General features: G+C 46.4%; 1 protein-coding gene across 1 annotated transcript; it reads left to right on the forward strand.

Annotated features, from left to right (window-relative positions):
- Positions 1-303: 303 nt before the first annotated feature.
- On the forward strand, positions 304-20,792 carry LOC118794417 (synaptic vesicle membrane protein VAT-1 homolog). Its single transcript, XM_036552668.1, has 6 exons — positions 304-984; positions 5,706-5,913; positions 14,940-15,110; positions 16,888-16,977; positions 18,458-18,699; positions 19,994-20,792. The coding sequence occupies exons 1-6, from the start codon at positions 559-561 to the stop codon at positions 20,180-20,182; spliced, it is 1,326 nt and encodes a 441-aa protein (XP_036408561.1). The 5' UTR covers positions 304-558; the 3' UTR covers positions 20,183-20,792.
- The last annotated feature ends 4,434 nt before the right edge of the window (positions 20,793-25,226 follow it).

Below are 25,226 nucleotides of genomic sequence, written 5' to 3' on the forward strand. Positions count from 1 at the left end.
GGGAAAATGCTGAAAATGGTATAACACAGTTTGTGTATTGTGCCGTTACATTTCACTTTGTTACATTACCATAATGCTCCTGGTAAAAAAATAATAATAATAATAATTAATTACAATGCGTCATTATTATTAGTTATAATGTAATCTACTCTCTGTTGAGTTCATTTTTAATTCTTCTCTCACTGTGCTCGGGTGTCTATGACTTTAAACTCTGCCATCGTTCCACCTTCTCGATATCCGTTTTCCGGGATTTGCAGCTCACCCCCTCCCTTCCAACTCCCAATGTTAGTCAAACCACAGAGCTGTCAGTCTCTGACCAGCTAAGCCGTTGCAAAGGTTTCGCTCTCGTTATCGCAAACCTGTGCAGACAGTGATCGTGTGTTGCGCTGGTCATTTCTTTTTTTCTTTGCATATATTTTTCTCCTGTCAGACACTGCCGTAAACAGACTCAGAATATCTAGCAGATCTCTAAAACACACATAAACGAACAAAGACCACAAGAAGTCAAAAAGAATCCCCATCATCTGCTTTCCAGAGAATAGCAACGTAGGCTATACGATGTCTGGCGAAGACGCACCTGCTCAACAGCAGAAAGCCGAGGAACAAAAGCAAGAATCCAAAACAGCTGAACAGCCTACATCCGAGTCCAAACAGGAGTCTCAGCCGGCCGCTGAAGCCAAAGCTGCACCGGCTGCAGCGGCGGCGGCAACAGAGAAGGCTCCCGAGGAGGAGGTCTTTACCTACCGGTCCCTGGTCCTCTCCGGCCACGGAGGCTATGACAAAGTCAAGTTGCAGGTGAAGAAGGGGAAGCCGGCTCCGAAGAATGGCGAGGTTCTGGTGAGGGTCAAGGCGTGCGGTCTGAACTTCGCAGATTTGTTGGGAAGACAGGGGCTGTACGACCGACTGCCGTCCCCGCCTGTCACGCCCGGTATGGAGTGCTCCGGGGTGATTGAGGCTCTGGGCGAAGAAGTAACGGACAGAAAAGTAAGCGCATCCTTTCATCCCCAATCACTTTCCCTGCCTCTATTTCTCTCTCATATTGTCTCCTCATTTAGCTTATTGTTCCAATATAACCTGTTATTGTGAAAACATATTACCGTGCGATTGACTCACTGAAAACATACTATTGATTTCAAGTGGTTGCGATTTTCACACGTCTTTTAAGGCAGTTTATGTATTTATTTAGTCATTGTTTATTGATGCTAGCTGCATCCGTACAGTTCATAGAAAATGTTAATTTCATTTGGCATTGTCTGGTAGAGTGATGCTGTTAGAATATTCTGTTCAGTCAGAATATCCTAGGGTCGCTGAGTTTCCAGTGCCCCATTTTATCTTTTTTTTTTTCTATTCTTGCGTATAAACTTTTCCTCGGTCATTATGAACAATTGAATGAAACGATCTGCAACACCGTGACATGCCAACTGGCAAATTACTTCGTAGTTTTCAGACGTGTTTCGCTGACATTTGTGCGTCTATAGAAAACTCTTTGAATTGCGCACTTAGTTTAATGGAGTGTTTTTTTTCCAGACATGACGACGTAATTGTTGAATTTGCTTCAACAACAGTGAGTTTAACGCTACCAACGCACCGTTGGGCGCACACAAAAAGTGTTCCTGTGTGTATATGTGACTGGCAGTTGCCAAACTGTAGGTTTTTACGACAGCAAACCTGCTGTGTAGCTGTCTGATAATCTCATTTAGCGCTCTTTTCCCATCCTAAAACTCGATTAGTTCTGAGGAGCGAGGCGTAGAGAATTTAAAGAAAATTCATGAATGTGTTCAAGGGAATACCTGCTTTTTCGATGAACTGACCCAAATTCATATAGTGGTGGTGTAAATGTGTGTATGCAGTGCTGCGTGACTTGCACAGTTGCTATTGTTGTTGGAGAGAGTCCAAATTGCACGTAGCAAACGTGTAGGGCGAGGCGCGCCACGAGAAAAGAAAATGTAAATTACAGACCCGCTCTTTGTCAACAGCCTAGTCCTGCGAAAAGGAAACTCCCACATGCGTTCTGCATTTTTCATTCATGGACGATTTCGTTTAAAAACAATGACTTGATAGAGAAGATTAAATTTCTAAAGCAAAGTCCAAGAAACATTTTCCTGGAATTTAAGCACGGGCCTGGTGTAAAATGTCCACTGGCATTTAAAACGTAAACGTTCAAATGAAGGAGTAATGAACATGTCAAGAATAGGACTCGTGAAAAACGAAGCCTTCACACATTTCTCCAATGAATACTTGTTTTAAAAACTGTAGGATGACTCATGCGTTGTCTGCTCTCTTTTCTGATTCCTTGGCAACAGCAACCGCTACAATAGACGTGTTAATTCAGACATCTTTTCAGTGTACTGGGGTATCGCGTAGTTTCCACCTACCCGTCAATTCTTGCTACCAGGCAAGCAGCACACGTTAGCGCAGGGCAATTTGCTATGGGCCCTACCGGTCCCCACTACCCCAAACTGTTGTGTAAGAAAAAGTTACATTGTCTTCAAAATAATCGTATCAATATCGGCTTTGTATTAAGTTGGCCTTTATTTTGATGTGCGCCCTTGCGAAGCAGCAGAGAAGGATGCACGGATGAATTGCATAAAGTGCTGTCACAACACTATTCTTTCATCGCGCTTCAATCTGCCTGCCATCTCATTAAAATTCCTAGCTTTATTTATCAGACCGTTTCGTTGAATGTACTGTTATACACCCCTCTGCGTCTCAAGATGCAAACCTGGGCAATTTTAGTGATACTTTTAATGAGGTTTTCCTGCAGCTTTGTCTTTAGATTATGCATTTTATTTCCTTGTCAAATGGGGCTATAAGAAAATGAGCACTGCACTGGTCTGGCAAGCCAGCTGAGCCCAGATCTGTGTAGTTAATTTTTTTGCTGCATAGCCCCATTGTGGAGCAGTTTGGTTCAAATCCCAGGAGGGCCATTTGTCATATATCAATGTATAAGACCCCGACTGTTCTTTGGAAAACTCAGCTATGTGCATTAAGAATATCTTTTCATAATCTGCCCAGGATAATCTGCATCTACATCTGTTCAAGTAATAAAGGATGCAGTGATGTTTGACTTTGACTATGACAGTGGATATTGTCATTTATTCCCTGGTGTCTGCATGCCTTCTGCAGGCTCGGTGAGACTGAACCCTGCCACCACCCATGTAGCATAGCGGAATGGGGACAAGTGCAAACTTGGCCTGATTGTCACGCTGGCAGACATATTGGCTGGGGCCGTGAGATCACTGCGGCTTGAACAGACCCACAGTGATAATTGAGCATGGGGGAAATCGGATGTGAGCCAGGGTAGAGCAGCACAGAGACGCCTCACCCTGCTTCATTTGTCCCCCACCTAAAATTCCCCATACACTGAATATGAATACAAGACAACGCAATAAAGGCCAAACTCCTCAGAATGAGAACATGCATGGTCTATGGTAGAGTGAGCAAGACTGACATCCAGCAAAATCCTGCTGAAAATGGCTTAATACTTCAGTAGTATCACCTGAAATGAACCCTTGACCAGCGCAGGGAAGTGGAAAAAAAAAGAAATGTAAATTTCCTGAATTGTATTGAGGCCCGCAGTTCTGTCGTAACATCAGCACTTTTTTACCCCTGGATTTCGGAGTGTGCACGTTCCTCTAGGATCTAGCCCCATATGTTCTCAATTATGTTCCTCTGTCCCACATTGTCAGTCTGGTATTTCCTCCCCCCTCCTTACCACCCCCTTTCTGGAGAGGAGGAACTCGCTCTCTGTGTGTATTTTGTACTCTCAGAATTGACAGATGGCCATAAAAAAGGGTCAAAAATGAGAAAGGCAGATGTAATAAAAAGGGATTCGGGCTGCTCTGTGCCTGTAGTATGGGCCGCAGAACGTTATTGTTGGTCTCTGCTGCATCACTGGTGCACTGGTGCCAGGTTCTGCCTGCAGCGTAAATGCACTGTGGTGCCCGAGGTTGCCCATGCCCTGAGTTTGGCAGGGGAGCTGTGAATCTGGGTGGTGTGCACCTCCGGGGGGCGCTAGAGCTCATGACTGGAAATGTCCTGGAATCATCTAAACTTGCCCAGTCCAATAGTGGAGGCAGGGCCCGCACACCTGCACTCTTCACTGACTTGTCTGTGTTTGACAGCCCCTGTGTTGCAGCCTCGGCGGAAAGGTTCATGGGCATGGTGTGTGGAAATGTTGGGATTCTGCATTGATAGACAATCCTTGTTCTTGTGGGCAGTGGGCAAGTTGTGTGTTGTGACTTTTGAGCGATGTATCCTTATAATTTAATGGAACCAACTGCTGCCTGATCCAAGTGCAGGTTTTTGTCCACATGGTATAATTCCTCCGCAGATGGCCTCATTTTCAAGAGCCGAAGTCTTTTGAAATGAAACCCATGAAGAAAATGTAGGTGCCCTAGATTACCTGGTGAAGAGGTATTCCAGCGTCATGCGACTGGCTGGTTCCTGCCGTGAGCGCAGTTCCTCTGCTGGAGTGTTACAGATGGCAGCGTGCATGACGTCCGCATAAATATATGCTGATGTGGACAAATGAGGTCTGTGAGTCAGTCCATTTTGAGTAATATGCTGCAAAAACCCCTGCCAATCGATCTATGCCATTTTCCCAATTAAATCCTGTGGGCAATGAATATCAGAAGATGCAATGAGCGAGAGACGGAGAGAAAGAGAGAGAGAGAGACTTCTGTAATTGGAGTGCATAGGCATTACCCTTTGCCAGCCATTTAAAAAAAAACTCAGCTCTGCGTTTTTCCCCAGGAAGAGAAAGTTTGTTTTGTGTTTTTGCGGTAGGGAAGAACTTGGCCGGGCTCTCGTGCAGGATCCCTGCCAGCAGAGTAGACTGCCTATTGTCTTGTCTCGGCGACAAGGAAGAGGAGAAAGGGCTGACTCCCTGCAGCTAGAAAAACAAAACAGGAAGAGGCTTCAGAATGTGGACGTTGGTGCTCCTTCCTGTGCCCCCTTAACGGTCCACCCCTTTTTTCCAGGCGCGACCAGGAAGTTTACAGTGTGGCTTTCTCTTTGGGGGTGAGCAGAGAGAAGCTGTTAGTTGAGTGGTCCGTGCAGTGACTGGAGGGGTCCAGCCCCAGCCACAAGGGGCAGCAGAGTGCCACCGCGGTACTGGAGCCACATTTCAGTCAGTGGTGTGGAAGAGCGATTAGGCTGTGCTCTCGCTTTATAAATGCAACGTGAAAATGGTTCCATGGTAGATTCTGAGAACGTTTTTTTTTTTTTTCTGCCTCAATGAATCACATCAGTGTGGTCGTCTTGACCTCGTTTTGTGATCGGGTCGCTAAAACGCAGCCCTTGTCTGCAGTGTGCAGCAGCAGTCAGGCGTCCTGATTATTGAATCTGTCAAACGTGCCCACTCTACCAATAAGAAGGTATTCATGTATACATGGTAACCCATGACAGCAATTGATTGCTGCTGTAACATGCAGGTACACAGTCTGAATCTGAATTTTCATGAGATGTAAATAGCCAGTTTCCCAGGATAAAGCCAACTGCTCATCCAATAACTGTTTATAATGAAAATAAAGCAAACATCTGCATGTATGATCTAATACACCTGGAACAGCCTGGTCTTATAAATGGGTAGCCATCGAAGGAGCTTTAACTTGATAATATTGCTCATATTAAAGCCTTGTTTTGGGATTATAATGAGACCCTTATAATGGACCCATTCCCCCTGTATCTGTCCTCTCTCTCAGGTGGGTGACAAGGTGCTGGTACTGAACCGATGCGGGATGTGGCAGGAGGTGGTGACCGTGCCGGCTAGCCACACCTTCATCATGCCGGAGGGGATGGGCTTTGAGGAGGGAGCCGCCCTCCCGGTCAACTACATCACGGCCTACATGATGCTCTTCGACTTCGGGAACCTGCGTCCCAACCAGAGCGTGCTGGTCCACATGGCTGCAGGTAGGGGGTGTGGCGGTCTTTTGGTTCCGATGCGCAAAAAAAGGTTTGATTCTGTCTTCTCTGCAGAACAGCTGCACACTATAAGCTTTGTGCTAACTGGGACACGCCCCTTCGGATGTGCTCTTTTGCCATCACAATGCTAGCTGCACAGACAGGTCAGAAGGAAGCAGGATTCAGAGTTGACTTTGATGGCGTGTTCACCAGGGCCTGAGCTGAGCCCAGGTGTATGGAAAGGAGAGGGGGCGGGGCGTGTGAGACTGGAGGGAAGATGCGTCTGCGCAGGCATGAGTTTGTAATGTGTGGCTGGACGCCTGCTTGCACTTAGTGCGTGAGTGCTTACCTGTGTGTTTGCATGAGTGTATGCCTCTGTCTGTGATGATCTGTGTGTGAGTGAGCAGGTATGATTAAGTGGGTGCCTGCACATGCGTGTGTGCGTGAGTGTGTTTGTGTGAGAGAGAGAGAGAGAGAGAGAAAGAGAGAGAATGCCTGTCTACCCAAAGTGTGTATGTGTGTGCGGGGAATGAGACGATGAGGGCAGGGGGATTGGTCACTCAGGCCAGCATATAGGTTAGTTTGGATGTGAGAAAGAGGCACTGTGTGTCTCAATGACACCTGTTGTTGAAGTGTTTACGGTTGAACACAAGGGCAGGGCTACATGCCCCTTGACTTGACAAAAAATTGTTAAAATATCAGACGAAGCATGGATATGGTATAAGCATATATAGCCTAGCTCATAGCATGGAGAGCAGACCTTGTCTAATGTTTTGCCTAACTGAAATGGATATTAAAATTTCCCTTGGACAAAACAGAGCAACCAGCAATGGGAGTTGTAGGACCCTCCCCTCTGTGGCCTGTTTCAGTCTATGCACCCCAGCTGTCCGGACATTACAGAGGATTAATAAAAGTATGAGTGAAACAGCTGCTTGACAGCCTCACTGATGGCAGTTGAAGTGCTTTTATTCATTGATTTATCTGAGCACACATGAGAGGGGCAGCTTGTTCTGGACTGGTCTTTATAGATGGGCTCCCCTTTTCATTATCCTAGCTATTACCGTATAAGTATTATTCTATTGCTTTGCAGACACCTTTGTCCAGGGAAACATGGGGTAAATCATATGACTTCGTGGTCACATGGTATGTTGTAATCTCACTGCTTTTGAGTCTTGTGCTAGACTGGATGCTGTTGTCAGTGCTGGTCTTCTGACCTCAGCAGCCAGTTTGCCTCATGCTCAAGACCACAGCCTGCAGTCACCAGGGTACCTGAGAGGCTGTGTGTGTGCCCACAGCTGAGTGCATGTGTGTGTGAGCGTGTGTGTGTGTGTGTGTTTCCATAATTGTGTATGTCTGCCAGTTTGTGCCCACAGGTGGGTGTTCTTGCATATGTGTGTAGATTTACATTTTGTTTAGATTTTACTGTTGTTTTAATGCATACATTAGGCTGTGGTAAAATGGAGGCCTGTCAAAATTGCCACAGCCAGTTCAAAAGATTGTAGAAGGCAGACATATATAAGATATTTTTGCATTTGTTTATTTTATAGCCAGTGCTGAGTATGTTGTTCACTATCAGTGTAATTTAACAGTAATGTAACAGTAATACATTGTTAAACTCAGAATATACATGTCAGTGATTATCCTAACTTTCCTTCAAGGCCAAAATGTTTATTAACAAGAATCAGCTCAGGTTTGACAACCTTCACAAATAATAAAGCCTTGATAAACACATTCCATCTAAATATTTATGTTGGAGGGTAAGACAAAGACAAAGTTAAGGAATAATGCAGAGGGTGAGCAGCCATTGTGTGATCCAAAATACTCTAGCTCTGTTATTTACATACAAAGGTTGTAGTCAGTCCATGAACCATGAAAGACAAGCGTCAAATGGAAAGAAGTGACTCTTTAAACACGTGTGTATGTCAAATCTAACTCGCACTTTGCTAAGCACGCTGCTGTTTCCAGAGCTTTGTGCATTTGGGTGTAGAACCAGTGTATATCTGTTAAATCCATGTCTAATTAGAACTAACCTTGCAGGTATTTTTTTCCAAGTAATCAATAACTGAAAATGTAGAAGTATAGCTTATCCAGCTTGTTGTACTGTATAATGTTCAACACATATCTGTTGAATACAGAGTATTTGTGATTATGCAAGTGAGTCAGTATTGTGTGTAAGTATCGTGATTAAGCACAAAGGTTCTCTTGGACCCATCGGTAAAGAGGGAAATTGGTCAGTTAATCTCATGGTCAGGATTAATATCTCAATTCGGAAGACGCATTTGATTTGTCTGCAGTCGTAAGAGAGGCTACAGATCAATACCACGCACTGGACAACACTGGTGGCAGGTGCAGTGTTTGATGAGATATTGCTGCCGTCTCGTTGACAATACATAACATTGCTTGGCCCATTTCTATACCATATAGCAGCGTTTTCCAAACCTCTCCTGGAGGACCCCTTGTCCTGCATGTGTTAAATCTCTCCCTGCTCCAACATAGCTAATTCAAATGATCAACTCGTTATGAACTCCTGAAGCTGCTTAGTAACAAACTGATCATTTAAATCAGCTGTCTTGGAGCAGGGAGAGATCTAAAATATGCAGGACAAGGGGTCCTCCAGGACAGGTTTGGGAGATGCTGCCATATAGTGAATTAACATGTTGACTGTATTTTCTGTTTGTCATCATTAATTTGTTATTGGTCCATAACCATATTTCCTGTTAATAGAGTTAATAGAGAATACTTTGGAATGGTGGATCCTGAGTTATTGATTCCAGAGCTCTGTCATCAGTAGATTAAATCTTAGCGTCATTGGTTGTATGAATGAATATGAGTGCAAACATGGTCATGAGTGTGCCGTGCTCAGTCACAGGGGCCATCGTCGTAGTGCAATGTGTCAGTCCTAGCGCGCCGCAGTGCGCTAGCCAGTGACAGTTACAGCCTCATGCTTGGCTGCGCAGGCCATCGCCCTGGCGACGCGGGTCGCTTCAGAGCCCTCCGGCCAGCTGCATCCGTAAACCTCTCGGCAGAGACCCAAGGGCTCCCTAGGCGTGGCCACCGAGTGAGGCTTCTGCCGACCTGGACCGTCCAAACTCTATTGCCCCCCCTAGCCCCAAATAACCCCCTGCTGTACGCATGCACGCACACGCAGGCACACGCCCCAAACTCCAGTGGCCTCGGCGCTCCCATCCCCTCTCCTAACAATGCCATATTGTTCTCCTCTCACCCCGCCCACGCTCCCCAAGCACGCACATCTGCATCCTCCGTCTCACACCCCGGCTCGGCGCTCCTCTCCCGGCTGCACAACACCTCGTCACGAGGGCGTGTGTGCGTGCCTCAAGGACTTTTGTTTTTCTGAAAGGAGGGGAGAGACGCACTTGACAGTTGGACGGCCGTCGCGGTTCTCTCTGCAACATAAACCTTCCTCCGGCCTTTCCCTGACCTGGGCCGAGCGCCCCGGCTAGGCCTGTCCCCAGGCTCCCCTGACCACGCCCCGGCCTCGTTCTGTTTCGGCATGCGCTGGCGAGCCTTGCGCTGCATTGAGAGGCGAGAGACTGGGAACAAGCGGGGGTGAGCCAGGAGAGAGCGAGAGGGGAGGCAGAGAGACGTACAGAAACATGAACTGAAGGCGGGCGCAGCTGTGTGAGGGACGGGGTCCTGCAGTAAGTTCCATGCTGCTGGCTGCCAAAACACGCGCCGTAAAGCCCTGCTGCGCCTCTGCTGGGGAGACAGTTTGTTGGTGTTGTGCATGGGTGAGTGGAGGCGCCCGGCTGCACCTGCCGTGCCCGCAGAGCGAGCACGCCGCGCTGCTGTTGGTTCTGCCCTGTCTCAAGCACACAACTGCGATGAGAAACATAACCGCCTAACGGTTACTGTGTGTGTTTTTTTTCCTTTATAAACCTACCCTGAAGCATTGAGTCGTGATCTTGATCTGGTTTGCCGTGGCTTGAAGCGGCCGGCGGCACAGTCACGACCATGCAGAGTACCGCTCAACTGTGGTGCCATTGCTGAAGCCCATCTCAGAAATGTTAAGGGCCAAACAGCGGGACAAAGGGCGGCATGGCTTGCCTTTCAGTTGCAGGGCGAGGGCTCCAGTAAACCAAACTATTGTTTCAGTTAACATCCATACTGTCATTTGGTAGTACACCTGTGTGACTAAAGAAGATCTACCATTGGATCTCACGCTGTCCGGGTCAAACGCCCCGCAGTGAGTAATGGAAGGACACCAGATAACAGTAATTTAGCTCTTTGAACAGCCAGGCTGTGTCACGGCCCCTTGTAGCACGACACTCCCTCTGCTCCCCATGCCTGTAGCAGCCCAGTGGGAGCAGATCAGCGGGCAGAGATAGAGACAGTTTGAGGAGACAGAAATGGGCGCAGCGTCCAGCCAGCCAATAGCCTGCCTCGCGCGGCGCTGCTGCAGTCACGTGACCTGGTTCAGCTGCCCCGGCTGCAGCTGTGAGCATGTGAGAGTTCTGGTTCTCTCTCAGGAAATCAAGGCGGGGGAGTTAGCGGGCTCCTCGCCGCTGGCACCGGATGTTTGCGAGTTTGCCTCGCCGGATGACTAAAAAGGAGTTTCCTCTCTACAGCACACAGCCTTAGATGAGATAGAGTGTGTAGAATACGGTGAACATTCTTTAATGTTTGTAAGCAGATGTCCTTATCCTGGTTGCATTGTTTAATATGTGTTATCACTCTATAAAACCAGGAATTTATAACGTTTAGGTTAACTCTTGCACAACGCTACAACAGCAGTGGTCCAGTTTGGATCTGAACTCGCAGCATTTTTTGACTATGAGACAGTATCCCTAATCCCTACAACAAACTGCTATCCAAGTTGAGGTTACAAAGAGCAGAGCTTGGCAGCAGCAACATTTATTCATGAGGAAGACACTCACCAAGGGAAACATGCATCATTCTGCCTTTTTATTGCACGTATCATCGGTCACTGTTGGCTGTCACTGTTCAAAACATGATCATCGCCCTCTCTTGTGTATGTCGAGATGGTAGGCCTTCAGAGACTGAAATAATTAAACCACGGAATATGAAATGGGATGAGGTAATGAAGGAATGCTTTGGATCATCCTGACTTCCCCTGCGAGTGGAAGTTTGGACTGAGCTGCTACGAATGCTAGTAAAATAAGCCCCATGAGCCGCTATTTCACAGCTGTTGGAGCTGTAGCGCAGGACAGATCAGCCCAAAACCCTGCATCCCCCCCGGACCCGATCAGGGGGAACGCCTCTGCTCCTCGGTCCAGCAGTGCTGAGGGCTCGGTCGTTCCCTTCCTGCTGATCTCTCCCGCGGCCCTCATCATCCCCCCCACGCCCACCCACCCACACACCCACACATCCACACATCTGCATGGTCTGTAACCTAGAGCTCAGTCCATATCACACCAATAATCAAAAAAAAAACACCTGCAGCCCAAACTCAAGCCGATCAGACTCCTCCCCGTTTTGGCCAGGCGTCATGTTCGTATCCCATGAAACTCTGGGTGTGGAAGTGCTGGCGCAACATCGGGCTGAATTCCGCTGGGTTAGGGGAAATTCCGCCTCAGCTTGGCAGGTCACGCTGATACGACAGAGGAACAGGGGCCAAATGGTGTCAGAGAAAAGAGACAGAGAGTCTACTGTGTGGTCTCTCCCTCTGCGGGCCCTCGCTGAGAAACCATATTTGACGTGCGTTAATTTTCATGAGTAAACAATTCAGTCGAATCCAACCATAACGAATGGCATTAGCTGTGGGAATTTGCCCAACTGCTTTCTTGCATGTGGTGGAGGGTATTCAGGGAAGTCATCACCCCGCCAAGTCTGGGATGGAGAGCGTCTTCCCTGTGGAACGGTGTCAGGGTGAAGAGAGTGATGGAGATGGAGAGGAAGACGCAGAGTGAGAGATTAAGGGGTGGGCAGAGAAGGAGATAGAGAGAGAGAGAGCACAATGGAGGAAGGAGGAAGAAAGAGATCAGGTATAAAGGGCAGCGGGTTGATTGAATCAGTGCACATATTTGCAGAGATTAGTGGATGAAAGGCTGTGTCAATCTTCCCACCCCTACGAGGGGGGTTGGTACTGCTGCCTCGGGTCATGTGATCGGCAGAGACATGGAAGGAAGCAGGAAGGCTGACTGAGCTGGCACAGCCAGTCCAGTTTGTCTTCTAGGCCACCATGGTGCACCTCTCTGGTGACTCCTCTGTCCTGGTTCACTATACCAGGCATATGAAGGGAAATGGGACTGGCAAAAGGGGAACACAGTGAATAAAGTGTAGGAATAAAAAAACAAGGCCCTCCCTTTATGCACTGGTACTCCATTGAATGATATTTAACCTTGCAGTATCACACACATACACATACACTCCACACATCATTCTGTTCTCACTGACGTCCTGTGGACACCAGTGGTAACCTGAGTGGCACTGTACCATGTACATGTTATATTTGCACATTTACTAATCTTTTCATGGCTGCTTGTTGCATTATATGAATAAACTAAGTGGAAATCCCTACTTTTTTCATTATGCTGACATCTTGTAGGGAGATGTGAGATGTGTTACAGCCCCACCCGCATAAACACACACACAAACAGTTTCTGGATTCATAATTTGGCTTCATGTCCCATACAAATGGTGGCCATTATTTCAGCGGTGATGATGTTATAGACTGGGAACAATGTTCCCTCCTAGCTGCAGGGGCTCAGCATCTGATCAACATCCGCTGTGTCCCAAACCCAAGGGAGCAAAATCTAATAAAACAAAATGGCTCCCCTCACCACCCTGATACTTCAGTCTCCTAGGCAACTACATGGCTTACCTTTTAAAGGACAAGAAGAGACAATACCGTTAAAGCCTTCCTCAAGGTCACGAACCCATCCACTGGCAATACCTGCCACAGAAAGATTTAAGTCTTTTCTCTTGCAGTTTTGTTAGTTTTAGCTTAAGCGAGACACATCTTGAGGTTAGAGGTCTCTTCTGGCTGAAGATGTGATCGGGTTCCTGCGTTCCTGCTGTGCTGCAGAGGTGAGAGGAGGCTTTGAGAAAGCTTTGGCTCAGTGTTGGGAGAATGGGTGTGGCGGACTAAATGTCACCAGGGTGGAGCCGGCCCTGTCCAGCTCAGATATTATGGATGATGGGTCGGGTCAGAGACAGTGCCATCCATCTGTCACTCTGACACGAATGTCTGTTCCCCTTTCATGCAAGGTCACTGTGTCAGGTTTCTTAGGCCCTCATCTTCTATTTTTCTGCCTTCTTTAGTGTGTGTGCCTGTGTGCCAGTGTGCACATGCCTTTTAAATCAACCAGTCAAATGTTATTGTGCGTGCTGCATGCACGCATGCGTGTGTTGGTGTGTAGAGGGGTGATGTTGGAAAGGTTGATTCAAATCTGATGTAACATGAAAAAATGGTACACCTACAATGAAGTCTTTCACGCTTCTAAATTCTAACTCAAATTCCACATCAGAAATATTCTTCTGCATTTGTGATTCATTTTGTGCTTAGTATGTATTATCAGAAATCAAACGGTTTTGAACATTGTTTGTTTCCCTTTTTCCATTTTCTGTCCAAGGTGCAAAAAACTTCACTGTAAGACATTGCCAACCCTGAGAGACCTCTGTCAGTTGAGGGCCTCAAGCTGTATTAGGTCTCTTCTGGTTTCCCGGCAACTGGTTTATAAGTCACTTAACAAAACCTGATTTGACTTCTTGACCGTGCGTTGACGTCTAATTCCCGTGTGTTTATACAGCCTCGCTGCTTCACGTCTCCTGTGGAATCTCACCATTTAATCTCGGTGTCACTTTGATCTACAGGTCTCTTGTGATTACCCACAAGCCCTTGTGTGATATGCTGCAATAGGAGAAGGAAAGACTCTGATTGTGAAGTTATGCCGTGCGCGTGGACCCCAATCTATGAACTCCAGTCACTTGAGTTACTGTGTGTTTCCCAATTCTGCATAGAACAACAGCTGTCATTTTCCTGAGTTTGTGATTCAAATAGCTCAGCTACATAGTAAATCAGATTCCCTGGAGAGGGCAGCACAGGCCCCCCTTGGGAAAGGCATTTTTGAAACAGTAGTACCTTGTAAGAGACAATGGTCACTTTCTCAGGTCTGTGTTTATCTATGGGTCTTTCATTCCTGCTAGCATTCAGTTTTATAACTGTTTACATCTCCTCACTATGGACACGAAATAATTACATTTGATCTGTTTTTCCCATCTCAGAGTAACATATAATGGTGGTGTTATTTGCTTAGTTGACTATGACAGCACATAATGCACTGACATTTCCTGCAGAAATACTTCAATGGGGTTTGGTTATTTGTTGTTTCATCAGCTGCACCAAATCCATATACATTTGTTTATTTGAGGAAACATACATTAGCATTCTGCACCAAGATCAACAAATGTGAGCAAATATGGTCACACTCAAAGAATAGGACTGAACTACTTGAAAAATAAATCAAATGTCCTTTGCCATGAAAATCACTTGGCATGTATGTCTCAGACGTTCATGGGCACCTTTTTCCTGTAAAAACCTGTCCCTCTCTCTCTCTGTCTGAGTCCCACTGCTCACCTTTCACTCCCTGAATCTCAATGTTCACTTCTCTCCATTCCCTTTCACACTCTTTTCTCTTTTCCCTCACTCTCTCTGAGTCTCAGTGTTCCTTTCCCTCACTCTCTCTGAGTCTCAGTGTTCCTTTCCATCACTCTCTCTGAGTCTCAGTGTTCCTTTCCCTCACTCTCTCTGAGTCTGTGTACCATTCCCTCACTCCCTCTGAGTCTCAGTGTTCCTTTCCATCACTCTCTCTGAGTCTCAGTGTTCCTTTCCCTCACTCTCTCTGAGTCTGTGTACCATTCCCTCACTCTCTCTGAGTCTCAGTGTTCCTTTCCCTCACTCTCTCTGAGTCTGTGTACCATTCCCTCACTCTCTCTGAGTCTCTCTGTTCTTTTTCCCTTACCCTCTCTGAGTCTCAGTGTTCTTTTCCTGCACTCTGTCTGAGTCTCAGTGTTCTTTTCCTAGTTCACATCCCTCTCCGTGTGTCCCTCCCCAGGCGGTGTGGGCATCGCAGCCACCCAGCTGTGTCACACAGTGAAGGATGTGACGGTGTTCGGCACGGCGTCGGCAAGCAAGCACGAGGCCATTAGCCAGGGCGGGGTCACGCACCCCATTGATTACCGTACACGGGACTATGTGGATGAAATCCGGAAGATCAGCCCCAAAGGTAAGAGTTTGCAGCTTCGTGTTTCAGGTCCTATAGCCTGACAGTTGCCATTGCCACAGTGTCCTATTTCAGGTACAGTATTGCCAGCCACTGCCTATATTAGATGGCATTTGTTTTTTGTTCATAACCATATTTTACTTGTATTGGCAGAAAGTAAATGGTTGTATCTTATTTAACTTTTGTTTTATTTACTGTTGCAGTTTCTTAAAACTCTGTTATGTGCTGATGTGTCTAGCTTTCATCCCATCCTAATCTTAAAACATGGGAATTAAAGTTCTAAAAGGCACAAACTCTGTGTAAACCATTGTTTATATAAGCTTTTTCCTTGGCGACACCACACGTTGAGCCAGGTATTATTTCTTAATGCAGCCCATCTCAAGTGAAGTTATCATAATTTCATAATCACACAATTGCCACTCCTAAGGAACTGCTGACAAACCTTTGTTAATGTGACAATACTGATATGACTTGGTAATACAGAACGACAAAAATACAGGAGTAGAGAGTCGTGCAATAGCAGAGCTCTGTATGATAGTATCCACCATAAATCATAATCACAACGCTGTTTGCCTCTCATCCTGATCCAGATGTTGTTCAGGACCTGCAATTTGTCCATCACTGTTCTAAACCAATGTCAGCTGCATCTCCAGGATTTATTTTGTACTTTGATCCGAGCATGTTGCTTACAATCAAGAGCACCACAACTCTTTCGCACATAAACCAAACGGTGTCATAGCTGGATGTGGCTATGTTCAAGGGACTAATTTGGAAGCTTTCTCTGCCAGACCTCTCTGTTGCTAAAACAAAAGCTAAGTGGGAGTTGTTGTGATCTTTTGATCAATGACCAGTAGACATCTGGCCAATAGGAGCATGTCTAAAAACCCCATCTGGTTTTTTAGAAGAGTCTGGTTGAAGTCGGCTGCATGGCTCCAAAATTGACGTTTTGAGTTTTTTAAGGTTATTTTGTGAGGAAAGGTATGCATATAAATTACCATTAATTGAACAACATTTTCCCTTATCAGGATATATAAGATATTCCAACTTTCCCTCTACCTCCCTTTATGCAACGCAGTTCTTTCCTTCTCCAATATGCACACTGCATAAACATTACATAACTCTCTTTTGCTCTCACTTTCTCTGTACCTCTTTCTCTGCCTGTCTGTCTCTTTGCACTCTGCCTTTCTTTTTGCCCTCCCTTTCTCTCTGTGTTTCTTTCTCTCTGCCTGTCATTTTCTCTCTCCTACTCTGTCCCTTTCTCTTTCCGAGCTAAATTCAGGCTTTACTGACATGGGAAGGAAATATATCTGTGTACCCAAAGAAAAATGGTGTAGCTGTACAACACTATAAAACATATTGAGAAGTGCAGTTAACAAGTAATAAATAAAAAAACTAAAAAGTAGGTTCGTTTGCATTGTTATGTGAATAGATGATTTGTTTAGGACTCCACACCCAGAGTGTAATTCGATTACACGATAAATAACTATTTTAACCATTCCAAGTTAGACTTAAATTACCTTAAAGCTGAAGCTTGATTTATGGGCTGCACTCAGTGTGCCTCTGGTTGTGACAGGTGGCTGTAGATATGCCAGCGCAGTGCGCTGCTTTTTTCTGCATGCAGGATGGGCAGTTGTGATGAATACCCTGCAATGCAAGGAGCTCTGGATGAAGTAGAATTTTTAAAGTAAATTTCCTTTGTATCGCTCTCTCTCTCTCTCTCTCTCTCTCTCTCTCTCTTTGTATGTGTGTGCGTGTGTCTAACTCCCTCTTTCTCTCTTAGGTTTGGACATAGTGCTGGACCCCTTAGGAGGTTCTGACACTCACAAGGCTTTCAACCTGCTGAAGCCCATGGGAAAGCTCATCACTTACGGTGAGAGACAGCACCTTTGAGCCTTCCACCCCTGAGGCGAGAGGCCTGGACACCAGGTCCATGGGAGCAGCTGCTGCTTGTCTACCTTTGTCATGCAGAGCAGCACACTGAAAATGCAACACGACTTGTTCTATGGGATGATAATACCCACTGCTGCGCAGATCAATTTTCAGAGTCCGACCCCTATTAAGTGCCTATTAATAAATCAGGCTGACATGCACCTTTTGCATACTTATAAAACGGGGTATAAAGATACCCTGATCTAAGACTGAGCTCTCTGACTACTATATAGTCTCTGTGGGAGGGTTTTTTGTCAGGCATTGAGCTTAGAGCTGCACGTACGCAGTGGTAGGCCGAGGAGATAACCACAAAGAAACAGGGTCATATCCTCGCACCGTGAACATGGACTTGCTCCCCCCCCCCCTCCCCTCCCTTCACGGCTCTCCCCCCATCTCCTCCTGCACTTTATCAGAAGTATGCGCCGACAAACAATGGCCGCTCTGTCCCCCGACCTGGAATGTGTCTGAATGTAGCGCAGTGGTTCTTCTCCAGCTCGCTCTGCTCTGTGAGCTGCCTTTGTCCCCTGTCTACAGGGGGAGCAGAGCCCGAGAGAGGGGGGAGAGGGGATCTGGGGACAGGGACAGAGACAGAGAGAGAGAGCGGGAGGGAGGGAGAGATAGAGAGAGAATGAGGGAGGAAGGGAGGGAGGGAGGGGGAAGATGGAATATGGGGACAGAGAAAGAGACAGAAACTGGGGCAAGAGAGAGAGTGGTCAGAGTGTATGGGAGAAGAGAGAGAGAGAAGAGAGTCAGAGACAGAGGGAGAAAGAGAGACAGAACTGGGACGGGAGATCTTCGAGCTAATGAATCTGATTCTGAATGGTAATGGCAATAATGCTGAATCCAAAGGGGCCCAGAAAGGCCAGGGCAGAGGCAGCGTCTCAACATTTGTGTGCCCTTGTCGTAGCATCATATGCTCCAGAAATCTAGTTAAGATTGCAACAAAACAGCTGATCACAACATTCTGAACGTACATGCTTCCAATGTTGCCAATATCAGAGCTTTTCAATATGTCATCCCATTGGTCATGGTGTACCTTACAGCAAGCTCAATTGCAGTCAGACAAGAAAAACAAATTTCTGAATAAATAATTAGAAAAGAAACTATTACAACAGCAAGTAACTTGCCTAGTATTACGAACACTCCAGAGGAAGGTGACAATAATGGTCATTCCATCAGCTGACGGACAACACCAAGGCTGGTGACCTGGCACAAGCAAAGTAGCAGCACTGTTCTTAATATTAGCCAACTCGTTGCCCTGATTGCCAGACACACACACATCTGAGGCCAGTCCATGCTGACTAACCTAGACCCTACAAATTGCATTTCAGAGGTGCATTTAACAAATGAGCATGGTTGTAAATGAGGCTTGACTGATGGGAAGGTGAAGGGACTTTAAACCTTTCGTCTGCCGTTGTCAGGTGCTGCCAACGTGCTGACAGGGCAGAGGAAGAACCTGCTGGCCGTGGCCAAGACCTGGTACAACCAGTTCTCCATCAACGCTCTCAGCCTGATGCACGCTAACAAGTCTGTCTGCGGCTACCACCTCGGCTATCTGGACGGGGAGTTTGAACTGATCTCGCAGGTGATGGCCAAGCTGCTGGAGCTCTACAACCAGGGCAAGGTCAAGCCCAGGGTGGACTCCACATGGCATTTCGAGCAGGTGAGAGTGGGGGAACCGAGTGGGTGTGTATGTGCGTGTGTTAGTGTGTCAGATCAAACAAACAGATCCAATTAATGCGCATTCCTCTCTCTCATACTCACTCTACAAACATAGAAGAAGAATTTAACTAAAAACCCAACATAAAGTGTATGCATGGATTACATACACCACCACCCAGTATCAATCCGCTATATACCTTGCTGCTAGGGCAGCACATCTCTGTTGAATGTCTTTCAACGGATGCTCTCAATGAACTCCCTTTACATTGTTATATTTTTCATTCTGTTTATTTCTTTCGTTCTCACTGTCTCTCTTACTCTCAAACACGCACAACACACACACAAGCTCAAAAAACACACACACATACTCTCTTTTGTTGCCATGGTGACCTCCATGGACTGTGTGTTTTGTTAAATACCTAGATAACCATATAAAGCATACACAAACAAGACCCTTACCACTGAAACTCATTCTGATGCACTTATCTGTAAAAACGTCGCCAGGTGAGGTTGAAGCTGTCATGTGATGTTTAACTTCCATTTGTTGCACTGGCTGTTGAAGTGGAGGAGAGATCCTACCTCAAGATCAGCTACTTCTTGATGCAGCAGTTACAGTGGCGGCGCTTGTTGTAACCTTCATTTTTATTTCATAATTAAGCAACTTGACAGTACAATTCTACAGCCTCCCTCATTCCCATACACACACACACACACACACACACACACCACACCTCTGAAGACCTCCCCTCTATTCTCAAGCATTCTTTCCTTCAGGAGAGCGCACCCCCCCACACTCCTTCACTCCACCTCTCTCTATGTGCGTATCTAACGGTCGTCAGGGGCCTGCTTCAGAGATTTGCTGTTGCTAGGAGATGGGCCGCTGTTGCCGTGGCACTGGTCGCTAGGTGGTCTGGCTGTGGGTGGGGGGTTGGGATGGAGACTGATGGAGTCAGGCTCTGAAGTGTCTGTCTACTCATTTTGGGGCTTTATGGAGCAAATTTGCCATTGAGATCCCTGGATCAATGGCAGTGAAAATCCTGACAAAAATCCTCACTCTCACTCACTCATTCTCTCACCCACTCGCTTATCATTACTCACTCATTTATTCACTCACTCGCTCATCATTACTCACTCATTCATTCCCTCTGTCGCTCAATTACTCTCTAATTCAGTCACTCACTTATACACTGACTCATTCACTGTGTCATTCAGTGACTCGCTCGCTCTCTCTCTCTCCTTCACATGCTTTGACTCGGAAAGCCGCTGACTCTTGCTCTGCCCCTGCTCTCCCCCAGGTGGGTGACGCCATGCGGAGGATGCAGGAGCGAAACAACATTGGCAAGGTGATCCTCCTCCCGGAGCCCAAGAAGGAAGAGCCCAAGATAGAGGAGGAGAAGACGGAGGAGAAGAAGGAGGAGCCCAAGAAAGAGGAGGAGAAAAAGGAGGAGAAGAAGAAAGAGGAGCCCAAGAAGGAGGAAAATTGAGAATTACGGGTCTCAAGCAGGCAATTAGGAGGCCCTCTTTGGGGGGGCAAGGTATTGTTTTTTGGGGGGTGGGGGGAGGGTCCCTGTCTAATTTTACAGCAGTCCAAGTCACCCAGACCAACTCTCAGCTCCCCATATCCTCTCTGGTCATGGCAACCAAGCTTTGGTCTCAGGCCTCCCACCCATCCACCGGGTTTCTAAGTGTTCTGAATCAATTTTTCCCTCTAAGGCTCACACTCATTCACCTTATAATTACGCTTGAGCTCTTTAATCATCAAATACTCACCTTACTTCATAAGAACAAAAAGGAAAATGACTGTAATGCTCTGATTGATTGAACTGTTCAATCTTCTTCACTTAAAACAGAAAAACCCCAAGGATAGTGGGTGATATCCTGGCCCAAGGCTGATGACCGTTGCTGTGACAACTGTACTCCCTCTTGCACAGTACCCTGACCCCCCACTCCTTTAAAATTGGTTTAGACTGCTCTGCGGTGAATTTATACCTTTTTGACCTCCCCTCATACCTCAAAGGTATCCCATCATCCACCTTGCCCCTCCCTTGACAAGCATTGGTCCAGACTCACAGACAGACAACCCCCCCCCCCCCCCCCCCCCACTTAGCTCTGCCCCTGGCCTCCTTGTCCTGTTGAAGACCCACACAGGACCTTGTATGTCTGATATAGCAGTGGATAAATTAATGCTGCAGATGATTGGCTGTTGGCTGCCCAGAGACATTTACTTGCATGCGAGCTTATTGGCTTCCAGCCTGGAGAGCTGGCATGTAGACTTCAGCATGTAATAGCCGGCTGACTGATGAGAACCGTCCATCTCTTTTTCATAATTGCCTCCTGCTTTTATCAGTATCACAGAATTATGTGTATCTGTATTATATTCATATCGGCAGTATTACCGTATTCACTGTATTATCATGTTTCTTCTCTGATCAAATGACATTGTCTCTCTTGCCCTATAATGTGAAGGTGGAATTTTCCGTTTTTAGTTGAGATCAGCCTCTAGCTCAGGCTTTTATTGTCCATGGGCTGCTGTGCCAGCTTGATGACAAATTCACCATTGCATATTATGGTGTTTTTTTTAGCCAATACAGGGTGAGAAATTACTGCTCATTATAGTCATTTGCTAAAGTTAGGCACATGCTGGTATGTTGAGAAGGCAGGAATGTGGTTATATCTCCTATGTCTGAGTCCCATTTCTCCTGTCCTCCTCCAGCAGTCCGCCCTCCGGACTGTTTCCCGTAATATTCACATCTTGTCACATTGACCGGTCATTTGCCGTTTGCTGCGGCCGTGGAGAGGCAAACAAAAACGTGTACCTAGTGGGCAGTCTCCACCCCGCCTTTCCTCGGTCGTTCGCTCCCTCTTCCTCTCTCGCATTTTTATCTTTTCGTCTCCCCCTCTGTCCCTCTCTCTCCCTCTCTCTGTCTCTCTCAGCTGGTCGGCATAGCAACAGGCGTCCAGCTCGTCAGAGGTGGTGGTGAGGTCTCCCTCCCTCCCATTGCCTCCCTCTCTGGAGAGCTGCACAGGTTTGCCCAGCGAGAACGTCAGAGGCTATTTGCACTGCCTTAGATAAGAAACCGGTCATACAGTGTTACATACAGGGACTATTCCAAGCAGTGTGTGGTAAAAGGTGGTAATATAAACCTCAGTTCAAACCAGTCTATCAGTTCCGCTTCCTACCCTCCCCCCACCATCAAACATTAAGGGGTCCAGTCTGAAGTGGCCCCGACAACAATAGCACGTCATTACATTGCAAGAAGCACACAATGTGAGAGCTCAGCCACTCTCTGACTGAATATTTTTGCGGGGTCTGTCTGTCTGTGAGTCTGGCTCTGTTTGGTCTGCGGTGGCTCAGGTCTGCCCAGTGACTTTGTGAAGAAAGTGTTTTGCCTTTTGTATTAGCACGAGTGTCTTCACTCATGTTTTGTGAGTTACCTGTGCGTTGATACGTGTGTGAAGTTGTGCATGTGCTCAGGTCTTAAAACGCTCTTCCCCTTGGCCCCTCTGCCTCCGCTGCATCTTCCCTTTCTCTCTCCCCTCTCTTTCTCTGCCCCTTCCCTGTCCTCCTCTCTCTTTCTGGTTGGAGGTCTGAGTGAAGACGGTTGGTTTGGATATTTTGCACTCCTCTCGCTGATCGTATTGCACTTCCAGGGCTGACTCACACTCCGAATGGCAGTTTGACCCTGGTCCGTTCAGGTTTTTGCAAATTCAGGATATTGTCAGCAAATCGCATTGCACAATACATGCACCAGTGCCTGCTGATTCACTCAGACGAAGATAACAAACATCCAGCATTTACACAAGCCCCCAGTGGCTGTTCGTGTGCATTAGCCTGTGGCTGTAAAAACCTGGATTGGCCTAAAGTGCTCTGCATTGGGAGTCTCACTGCCACCCCTGGGTTTGGGAGTGACTGTGTTTTTGTCCAGTTATGTTCTGTTCTGATCTGCTGCCTTCCCCTGTGTTCCTGTGGACAGTGGTTTTGTTGCGAGTATATTGTGAGTAACAAGTGCTAAAGTGAAGGATGTTGTGATTTATATTGTTATTTTTGAATTCAATGTCACGTGCACTTAATGGGGACCTGCTACAGTACATTCCTTTAAAGCGATACTTTTCTTCCTTTATCATCCTGACAAATTGTGCCAAATTGTATGTGAAATCCTCTGGCATTGCTTTGGTGACAACTATCCAATTGTTGAAGAAAAAACACAGAAAAAAAGCCAAATCAAGTTTTTTTGTTTTCTAAAATGTATTTGAATTGCTGCCTAAACAACACATGGATGCTTTTTTATGACGTTGTGCAAAAAAAAAAAAAAAAAAAGTTGCACCCTGTATGGTTTCTCTCTCAAATGTTTATGTTGGCTGACCCTCTTACTAGCATTAAATTTGGTGCCATTGTTGTAATTCTCCCCCATTGAATTGTCAAAGTATTCCCTGTGCCTCAGCTCTGACAAATACCAGATTACCTCCTCTTACTTTTCATCCTTCTGGAACTTCACTGCACTGCCTCCAGTTCAGCTCACAGTAAAAAAAAAAAAAAAAAAAAAAGCTGTTGGCTCTGGCACTTGGTAACCCTATGTATTTCTACAGCATAAAACTGCACGCTGGTGCCACAGTGAATGTTGTCTCGTGTGGGTGCGTGAAGGGTGAGTCACCACAGCGCGCTCGCACGCTGACGTGCGGCTCGGCCGCGGCGAGACGAAGCGTACAAGAGCTCCAGCGCGTTCCTCTCTGAAGCGTTTCGTTGCATGCCATGCTTCCATACCATCGCATCCTTTTCCTGTCGCTGTCAGGATGAGGTCCAAGTCCCTCAGTAATGCAAGCGAGGAAGCAGATGCTCTTTCCAGCTGCGGTGGTATGTCACCACTGCAGCCCAGCTGCTAGGAAGCTAATCTCAATATCCAGTCATGGCCAGTTCGACACATTCCAGCTTTCCTCCATTACACGGCATTCTTTGTCGTTTTCGACTTTAAAAACAAGGAGGAAAGAAAAAAATAAGATTTATTTACATCTGGATCGAAAAAGGGTGAAATTTTGGATGCCTTCAGCATGATTTGTTTTATGCAGTAAGTGGAATTTTCCTCTTTTAATTGAAACAAAATGGCTGCCAGATGAGCTAGGAGTTGGGCCGTGTGGTTCAGGTGGGTGGGGTAGGAGTGCAATTGGATGCCAGAAGGGTCAGTGCTGATCTGCTGGATGATCCAATTTCCCCCAGACTCCTAATGCCTGATGGATTTTCCAGCTTTGTGAGCCTGCAGCAGGAGTCAGCCTGAATAGCAGTTTGCTTCAGACTGAACCTCTAGGCCTGCATTCAGTTAGAACCACAGTGACTCAGCTGTCTGCATGGAACCTTTCTAGTCTTTCTAGAAAGTATGAAACTGAAATTAATCCATTTTCTGAGGAAAAAAAAAAGATGTGTACCTTTAATTAGCTCAAATCAGTTTAAAGCAATCAGTAACTGAATGTTAAATTATGCAGCAGATACCGTTTTGTTGGAACATATTTGCAAACATCTGTATGTCTGTGAAGTAGTGTTTGGTGTGTTTTTGGAGATTCTGTGTTTACTTGTTTACAAGTACCCGCAAATACGCTGATAGATCCAGAGTTCATTGTTTCAGGCCACACATTCTGGGCTCCGGGTACTTTTTGCCTCCAACAACACACCAAAGATAAGCTGATCCAACCATAATCTTAAACCCAACAACTATGTGAAAACAACTGAAGCTCATCCAGGTTCAGTGTAGGATCAGTGACCACCACAGCCAGGGGTTTTTTGGCTGCTAGTTTTTTTTTCTGTTTATTTGTTTCCTTTTTAAGTGATGCGCATCATTCTAAAATGCAGTTGTCTGTCTTCATGCATGCAGTTCCTGGTAGTCTGCATGCAAGATCAGAAATGTCAGACAAATGTCAGAACCTTTCAAGCTCACGTCTGAGTGACTGTACAGCGTTCGTTGTTTTCGGTCACGGTCTGGTTCCATCTCATCAGTTTCTCCCTGCTAAGCCAGTCGTGTCTGTGTAAGGTGTAGATGCAAAACAATGAGAAAAATAAAGGATCTGTTGCAGCACAATCTCAGTTGCAGCCCCTCCCCACCAGTGAAAACCTGTCACAGGTACTTCCCAACAAGCATGAAACACTGCCAGAAGGTGACATTGGTATGTTATGGCAGTGTTGAAAGGATTCTGTGTGTGCTGGTGTGTTACAAGCGTACCGAGTCATGTTAAATTGACAGAAGTTACACTAAGTACTTTTTCACCGCGTAGAGCAGTTGTATTGCACCAAGGTCATTTCCTGTATGAAGATGTGTTAGTCACAGGAGATCAGATTCCTTTTTTTTCAGCTCAATCACGTTTGCTATTGCAGATGAAAGACAGGGTCGCTTGCCCAAGTCTTTGCTTACAATATTGTGTGTGTTACTGACCTGTGGTTGAGAGTAATGAAACATTCTTCATGTTGCCGTAGCGTTTCAGGGTCACTTCTGCAGTCCAGACTCACCCGTGTGCTTTAGGAACTTTCACATTCGTTCCCACTCA

The sequence above is a fragment of the Megalops cyprinoides genome, chromosome 19 (genome assembly GCF_013368585.1).
Source record: "Megalops cyprinoides isolate fMegCyp1 chromosome 19, fMegCyp1.pri, whole genome shotgun sequence".
Taxonomy (NCBI): Eukaryota; Metazoa; Chordata; class Actinopteri; order Elopiformes; family Megalopidae; genus Megalops; species Megalops cyprinoides.